At 33.6% G+C, this 8,940-nt stretch overlaps 1 protein-coding gene across 8 annotated transcripts in view; it reads right to left on the bottom strand.

Moving 5' to 3' along the window:
• Positions 1-613: 613 nt before the first annotated feature.
• Positions 614-8,940, bottom strand: part of MIA2 (MIA SH3 domain ER export factor 2) — a 134,592-nt gene continuing 126,265 nt past the window's right edge. For all 8 annotated transcript variants that reach the window (XM_051978057.1, XM_051978060.1, XM_051978058.1 and 5 more), the window contains 3 exons: positions 8,050-8,108; positions 5,772-6,006; positions 614-947 (listed from right to left, as the gene is read on the bottom strand). In XM_051978057.1, coding sequence (XP_051834017.1) covers positions 781-947; positions 5,772-6,006; positions 8,050-8,108 — 461 coding nt within the window. In that variant the 3' untranslated portion in view covers positions 614-780. The remainder of the gene's footprint in view (positions 948-5,771; positions 6,007-8,049; positions 8,109-8,940) is intronic.

Here is an 8,940-nt window from a genome sequence, read left to right as displayed (position 1 = left end):
TTTAAAGACAGTTCCAATTACCAATAGATGATAATCTGTAGTTGATCAGTCATGGAGAACCCCCTAACTCTGAACTTCCCCATGAAGTTTCATTCCTAGAATCTTAGGAGAGTTGAAAGAGGTATTAGAAGCCATGTAGTCCAACCATCTTTTGAAACTCTTCATATCTTACATATTTAAATTCTGTTCTTTTTTGAAATGTGTACAACTTTGATTTGAACATTTGTTATTTTATTTTGGTCACTTAAGTTTAATTGGAAATAAGGGTATTTTTGATTTATACCAGAATTATAATAATTGCTATGATAAGCCCTGTGCAGGATTAAAATTACTTAATGCAGTCATAATTAGAAATAATCTGTTTTAATTAATATTTTCTATGCCAAATAAATCTGGTTAAACCAACTGAAGATAAACATCAACTTGCTTTCATTATTGCCTTATAACCAAAATAAATAAAGAGTGCTCAGCACACAAGAATAGGCTTAGCAATTTCAAAGTGATTAAAACTTGCATTATTATATATGCATTTATGGTAACCTGGTTAACTAAGTTAAATGCAAAATTTCAAGTGATTAAGAAGTGTTTTTAAAATGAGAAATTACTCATAATACTCAGTTAAATCATCTTTATTTACAAAAGCATACATTGAAAATTATTATTTCATCAAGCTTCAATTTGAGGAACAGTAAAAGAAGTAATAGCAGTTAGTTATTTAAACTGAGAATGAGAGATGATTAAAAAGTACATCATAAATTACTTTTGATGAAACAAAAACTGTCAAGTTTCTTGTTGTGGTTCTTGATGATCAGCAGCAGGCTCATTTGAAGGCTGAAATAAGCCTGAAGATTGCTCATTTCTATTTTCAGGATGTGGAGGTGGAGGGAAAAATCCATCTCTTGAGGGAGGATAGTGAGGAAAGGACCTAGGTGGATAGACACTTCTCACTGTTTAAAGAGTGATAGCAGAAGATGTGTTAGTTTGAAATATCTCCACTGCATCATAAATGAAAAATGAAACATAAGTCACAGCTATAGTTTATAGTATCTTAGTACATATTTAATGTTAAAATGACACCAGAAAAATTACATTTTGATTATATGTTTTACATATGACATGAGCATTGTTTATATCATTGAATTGTACTGACTATATATCATTGAATTGTACTGACTACAAATAATTTTCTGAAACAATGAAATTCATAGTCATATCTTATATACAATAATAAAGGTGTATCTATGACTTTAAATCAACTATAGTTCTTCCCAAAGCAAAATCAAATAATCTTGAAACAGTCAAAATTTATTTTACAAAAAAGAAAACAGACACTGATCTGTTGTGCTTCACTTAGATCAGAGATTCCCTTTTTTGGTCTTATACCATACCCAAACAACCTTCAATAACCTTAATAACAGTTGTTAGAATCCAAAGTGTAAAGTCATTAGAATTGATAGAGACAATAATTATCTAATTTAGTGTAAAGTCATTAGAATTGATAGAGACAATAATTATCTAATTTAGCATGGTTCAGTATGATTGATCTGATCTTACAAGGAGATGTTAAGGGCCAGAAGAAACAAGGTACTAAGTAGAACTGATAAAAACAATGCTTGTGTTCACACCTTTAGAGAGCTCATATAAGCAAGAAGCTCTTAGGGCCAGGGAGCACTCTGGGAGGAAATCCATAATTCCACTCTCTCAGAGGAGATCATATATAAGAAACAGACAGAGGCTCAGTCGGGAGTTCAGCTGAAAAGATTGGAAGGGAGCGTCAAATCAGTTCAGCCAGAAGCCCTCTCCTCAGCAGCAAAAGAGATTCATTCCATCTTCCACTTTTGTGCTGGCTGGAGGCTGAAGGAAGCAGAGGCAGAAGCAAAGGATAAAGCTGCAAGAGCTCTTAGAACCAAGGAGAGAGAGAAGCCTCTAAGAAAGCTAACTAGGCTTGGAAAGAGATAAGAAATAAACTTTTGAACTTTTATCACCTGGCTGCATCTGGGGTGATTATTAATTTCAACTGAAACTAAAGCTGCCTCCAGAAAACCTTCCCAAGAAACGTGCTCCCAGAGAGAATCATCTTATATTTTAAAGAAGAGAACACCACATACAGTCAAGAAGCTCTTTCAGTAAAACTGATCTTAATACTTTGGAATTGTGATTTACACTGTGCAAATTCAGAGTTATGAATGGCCATGTCAGGAAGAATTTATGAAAATCACTTCATGGTTGAAAAGTTTTTGTACAAACAAAACAAATGCAGACAAGATTAGAAGGGAAACAATAAACTGGGAAAACATTTTTACAGTCAAAGGTTCTAATAAAGGCCTCATCTCCAAAATATATAGAGAATTGATTCTTATTTATAAGAAATCAAGCCATTCTCCAATTGATAAATGGTCAAAGGATATGAACAGACAGTTCTCAGACGAAGAAATTGAAACTATTTCTAGCCATATGAAAAGATGCTCCAAGTCATTATTAATCAGAGAAATGCAAATTAAGACAATCCTGAGATACCACTACATACCTGTTAAACTGGCTAGAGTGACAGGGAAAGATAATGTGGAATGTTGAAGGGGATGTGGGAAAGCAGGGACATTAATACATTGTTGGTGGAATTGTGAATATATCCAGTTATTCTGGAGAACAATTTGGAACTATGCTCAAAAAGTTATCAAACTGTGCATACCCTTTGATCCAGCAGTGTTTCTACTGGGCTTATACTCCAAAGAGAACTTAAAGAAGAGAAAGGGACCTGTGTATACAAGAATGTTTGTGGCAGCCCTCTTTGTTAGTGGCCAGAAACTGGAAACTGAGTGGATGCCCATCAATTGGAGAATGTCTGAATAAATTGTGGTATATGAATATTATGGAATATTATTGTTCGGTAAGAAATGACCAACAGGATGATTTCAGAAAGGCCTGGAGAGACTTATACGAACTCATGCTGAGTGAAATGAGCAGGACCAAGAGATTATTATATACTTCAAAAACAATACTATATGATGATCAATTCTGATGGACCTGGCCATTTTCAGCAATGAGATGAACCAAATCAGTCCCAAGCGAGCAGTAATGAACTGAACCAGATACACCCAGCGAAAGAACTCTGGGAGATGAATAAAAACCATTACATTGAATTCCCAATCCCTATATTTTTGCCTGCCTGCATATTTTTTTTTATTTCCTTCACAGGCTAATTGTACAATATTTCAGAGTCCGATTCTTTTTGTACAACAAAATAACGGTTTGGACATGTAAACTTATTTTGTATCTAATTTATACTTTAATATATTTAACATGCACTGGTCATCCTGCCATCTAGGGGAGGGGTTGGGGGGAAGGAGGGGAAAAATTGGAATAAAAGTTGGGCAATTATCAATGCTGTAAAATTACCCATTCTTATAACTTGTAAATAAAAAGCTATAATTTAAAAAAATGGAAAAAAAAAAGTCACTTCATGGTTTGCTTGGTTTTTTTGAGGCAATCAAAATCAATTAAGTGACTTTCTTAGGGTCACACAGTATGTGAGGACTAATTTAAGCTCAGGGCCTCCACTGAGTCACCTACTTCTCTCCGCTACATAGTATTTTTTTAAAAAAATATTCATCATTCAGGGGCAGCTAGCTGGCACAATAGATAGAGCACCAACCCTGAAGCCATCTGCACGCAGAGAGTGGGAATTGAGTGTGGATCACAATATGGTATTTTCACTCTTTTTGTTGTTTACTTGCATTTTGTTTTCTTTCTCATTTTTTCCTTTTTGATCTGATTTTCTTGTGCAGCATGATAATTATGGAAATATGTATAGAAGAGCTACACATGTTTAACATATATTGGATTTTTTGCCATCTAGGGAAAGGGGTAGGAGGGAAAGAAAAAAATTTGGATCACAAGGGTTTGCAATGGTGAAAATTATTTATGCATCTGTTTTGAAAATAAAAAATTTTAGTAAAAAAAAGTTTCATGTTGAAGAAAAGATAAATGGAATTGTGAAAATATTTGTCTCAAGGGGAATTTTTGTATTTTTTAAAATTGTTATTCTTTTGTGGAGTTTTTTGTTTTTTTCCTACATAGTGAATTGTGATGAAGAGGGGAAACAAAATATTCATCTCAAGTCAAGGCCATTAAGCAGGTATGTCCTTAAAGGTTCTTGTCCTGAGTTTTTTTTTTTTTTTTCTCTCTCTCTTCTCTTTCTATACTATTTCACATGGTGATTTCCTCAGCTCCCATGTTTATGATAACCATTTCTATGCTGATGATTCCCAGATTTCTATATCCACTGCTAATCTCTCTTGGACATCTCAAATCAAGCCTGTCCAAATTAAAGTCATTACCATTCCCTCCAAATCTATCCTTGTTCCAAACTTCCCTATTTATACTGAGGGTACCATTATCCTTCAAGTCACCCAAGCTTACAAATCTAAGAAGCAGGTCTGATCATTTCACTCATACTTATCTCTCACAATCCCCTTCAATAAAAATTCCTATGGCTCCTATTATCTCCAGGATGAAAGTCTTTTTTGACACTTAAAGCCCTTTAGCAACTGGCCCTAATTACTTTTTTAGTCCTTATCTCCCCACAGCACAGGTTGTGACCACTAAGACTTTGTTGCCTCCACCTCCTAAGCTTCTTTGACTTCCTTCTAAAGGAGATCTGGCTTCATCCACTCCCTTCCTATTCCTCAGTACCATCTCTCTGAGACTAGCTTCCAATTACATAGTGATTATATACACATTTATTTGTAAGTTGTGTCTCCTATTAAAATGTAAACTCCTTAAAGAAAGGACTTTTTTGCCTTTTGTTATATCCAAGCATTTTACAGTGTCTACCACATAAGTGCTTAAATTTTTGTTGATTGGCTGACAAAAGTTGTTATGGGCCAGAACTCTGAACTCATGAAACAAGGGTTCTTACAAGGTACTAAGTGGAATTGATGAGACAATGGTTATCTAGTTTAGCATGGTGCTTAATAGTTCTCTAAACTGAGTATGATTGACTTAATCTTACAACAAACAATGGTTTTCTAGTGATACAATGATTGGTTTATCCTCAGTGTAGAGCATGCAAGCTCTCAGAGCCAAGGTGAGAGATTCATTTCCAACTTCAGTGGTGGCTCTCCTGGGAGACAGAGAGCTCAGATTCAGAGCTAGGTGATTACTTTCTGAACTGAAAGGAAGACTTCCCCAAAGACCTCCAAAGACTCTCAAGAAACCCCAAAAAGAACAAGGACATTTAGCAAATTATTTTAGTCTAAAATATGATCCCACAAACTTTCTGATTTGGTCTTAAAAACAACCTATAAATCATTCTCATTTTAAATGTCAAAATACAAGTTATATTTACTTTATGTAGTTGCCAAAATAATGTGTCTCCTGGGTAAGCAATCCATTAAAACATTTTTTGTTTCAAACCAGAAGTACTTTACTTTAAAAGCAAATGATTAATTAAACAGTCTGACATATTGATTAAGCACTGCCATACAAGTACAAGGAAAGAAACAATCTTTACCCTCAATGAGGTTTCTAAAAAGACCAACAAGTAAATATACAAGGATATAAAAAATAAATATAAAGAATAAAAACAAATAATTGAATGATACTAATCAAATATACTAATCCTAGTATTAAAGTTAGTTTTCCTTTAAGGAGAAAATGGTAAATTCAAAAACAAAAATTTAACCATAGTACTGGATACAGAAAGAATGGACACATGCTTTTCTCTACAAAATAAACATAAGTTAAAAAAAAAAAAAAAAAGAGGTACATACTTGGTAACTGAGGATGTGGTGGGCCAGGGAAATTACTTGCTGGAAAATAGCCCCGAGGAGGTCCATATATATTTCCTGGAGGAGGGGGTGTAATGGGAGGTCCTCTTCTCATTTTTGACCCTCTTGGATCCACTGGCAACAAAGGACCTCGGACTAAAGGAAGAGGTGGTGGAACAAAACCTGGGCCAGCTACTTCACTTTGAGGTGCGAGAGATGGGTCAGGCATATTTAAATTCTGTTAATAATAACAAATGACAAACTACTACAGTGACAGAAAAAGTAACACATCTTTTTCATAAAATCTTATGTCTAGGAGGGACCACAAAGTTTACCCATTCCTATTCCTTCTTTGCCCTCCTCTAGGGTATGGCATGATCAGTGAAGTTCAGAGTGGCTGCTTGGATTTAATTCAGGTACAAGTAAAACTAATTCCTCCTATTCCCAGCTCCCTATCTTCACAAGACTGGATTTTGAGCTCTGGGGCAGTGGTAGTGAGTAATTCCTTGAGAGTCTTTTCACTTTTCAATGAAAAAAATAAGCAGCATTAAGATGAGCAGACATGGATTACTTATTATTACATTAACTTTACCTCCCTCTTCTGAATTTCCCTTCTGGTCTCCTTCCTTTCATCAATCGTCCTTCTGGTCTCCCAGGTTCTCATCTTTCTCCTTATGTCCTTGACTGCTCAACTTAATTGAATTTGCTGATCATATTTTCTTGACTTTCATATTTCACACTTTTGATGATTTATTCCACTGGACATTTATTCTCTTCTCTGGGTACTCATTCAATTTTCTCTCCTAGTTCTCATTTTGCCATTCTAATTGTTCCTTCCCAGTCTCCTTTACTGAATTATAATCTATATTATATTTTTTAGCCCAGAACTATGTTCCCTGCCCTCTTTTCTCTGTGCACTGTCACTTAGTGACTTCATCAGTTATTTCCATGCAGATTATTTCCAGATATGTATAAATCCTTAATCTTTCCTGCAAGACTTCTTGCAGGATCAAATTACTTCCTGTCTATTGGATATCCCACTTTGCTCTTAATTTGCAGTTCTTGTTTAGGACACCACCATTCTTCTAAGTATCCTGCCTTGGCATTAGCCCTGACTCCTTACTTCCCCTCACCTCACATATCCAATCAATTGCCTAATCTTGTTTCTACCCTATGACATATTTCTCAAAAGGGAGATATCTCTCCCCACATAGTCAAAACCCAAGTTCAGGCCCTTATCATCTCTAACCTGGATTATTGCAATAAGCTCTTACTTCATTTCCCTACTTTTATGTTTCATCCCTTTCCAATCCATCCTCAAAAATGTCAAATCCAAAGTAATTTGTTAAAGTGCATGTTTGCTCATGTCACTCTTCTAACTATAAACTCCCTATTGATTCTCTATTGATTCTAGAATCAATATTATTACATTTTTACCTTGCCTTTAAAATTTTCTATTTTGTGTAAGTTTAGTAATTTATGTAACCATTTTTAACACAATAGAAAATGCATATAATTAATAAATATACTTAGGGTGAATGTTCAAAATTTTATTTCCTGATGAGGGTAAGGTACGTGATTTTTGAGTAACTTTAGGAAGTAAGGCTCTAACACATCCTCAGTAGATATTTTATTCTAAAATATCTTCTCAGATGATTTCAACAAATTTTCCTGATAACATACTATATAGCTTTCTTGGATTTAATGCATACTTCATTAACTAAACAGAAAATAGCTGTGGTCAACAGAGTGATTTAAAAAGAGAAAGTATAATCACAATGCAAGAGCACTAAGAAGCAACTCTAAAAAGTATTTTTTAATAGTAAGTATACTGGGAAACTGCAAAATCAAACAAGATAATTTTACCAAGTTAATTTTTTTAATAATACATTTAATAATATTTAAAATAATACATTTAAATATAATATATTTTAAATATAAAATAAAAAATATCATTTAAAATAATATAAAACATATAATATTAAACACTAAAAGTAAATGAAATAAATAATATTAAATAGTATTATAGTATGCAATGTTAGACAAAAATAATTTGAAACATGCATGTAAGGAAAAATCAAGAGGAAGTTAAATTATTACATCCCTAAACCCCAAATTTATAAAAGTAGAAAATCCCTAAAACAAGTCAGAAGATACCAACATAGTTATAATTATAAATAGAAGGTACGTTATAAATTTTTCCAAACAGAAGTAGCTTTTAGCAGATTAATGAACAGGATGCTGAAAATTTTTAAGATAAAATTATGTTTTCAGTACTTACACCAAAATCATCTTTGTTGTCATTCCTGTTGGATTCCATTTCTGAGGATGCCACCTCATCTAGACATAAGTTAAACAATAATAAATACATGATACTTTTTAATTACTCCTCTCAAAAGGATAAATTCCTCTCATTCATATTTCTAAAAGATAAATTCATAAAATTTATTGCCTTACTGCCCATCTCTGCATATGCCAACTTATTAGAACTTTTTTTGTTATTTGAAGAATTTTTAAGCACACTAGGAAAAAAAATCAGCCCTCCTTTCTTCTCCCCCTCTCCCGCAAAAAAAATCATCTAGCTGCAGGCAGAGTATGAGTGACACTAATTTTACAACTGTTCCCAAGCAATCCTGATACTGAAGTGGCATGGAAAAAACTATAACCTTGGTGGGCAGCTTCTCTTACACCTCTCAAACTTTTCTTCCTCATACACTATAGTATAGGATTAGCAACTGAGAATGTGGGAATTCTTGTTGGAAAAAAAAAATCTCCCTAATGGATAAAATCCCTTATGACTCAGTTCTTTCTGACACCCCCTAAATTTCATGGCTGAATTCAAATATCAGTATCAAATAAATTCCAGAATTATCAGACCAAAGAGAAAATGCTGCAATTTAAAAAAGCATTATGAATCATCTAATTGTAAGTGAACATGTAAATACATGAAATTATGGAAATTATACTGATGGCAGAAGTATATCACTTTTACCTAAACTGATAAATAACTATACGCCAGCACAGTGAGTCTTAATAATCAGAGTTCTACTCATAAGAATGAGATCATGTTTGTTAATACTTGCTAATAAATTGTTTCTTATTTCCACAGTATTTTTTTTATTTCTACACTGTGCCAACACCACCCTATTTATAGGCAAACTGAAGAAAGAAG

Source organism: Antechinus flavipes, chromosome 2 (genome assembly GCF_016432865.1).
Source record: "Antechinus flavipes isolate AdamAnt ecotype Samford, QLD, Australia chromosome 2, AdamAnt_v2, whole genome shotgun sequence".
Classification (NCBI taxonomy): Eukaryota; Metazoa; Chordata; class Mammalia; order Dasyuromorphia; family Dasyuridae; genus Antechinus; species Antechinus flavipes.
This window is presented reverse-complemented; position numbering and strand designations above follow the sequence as displayed.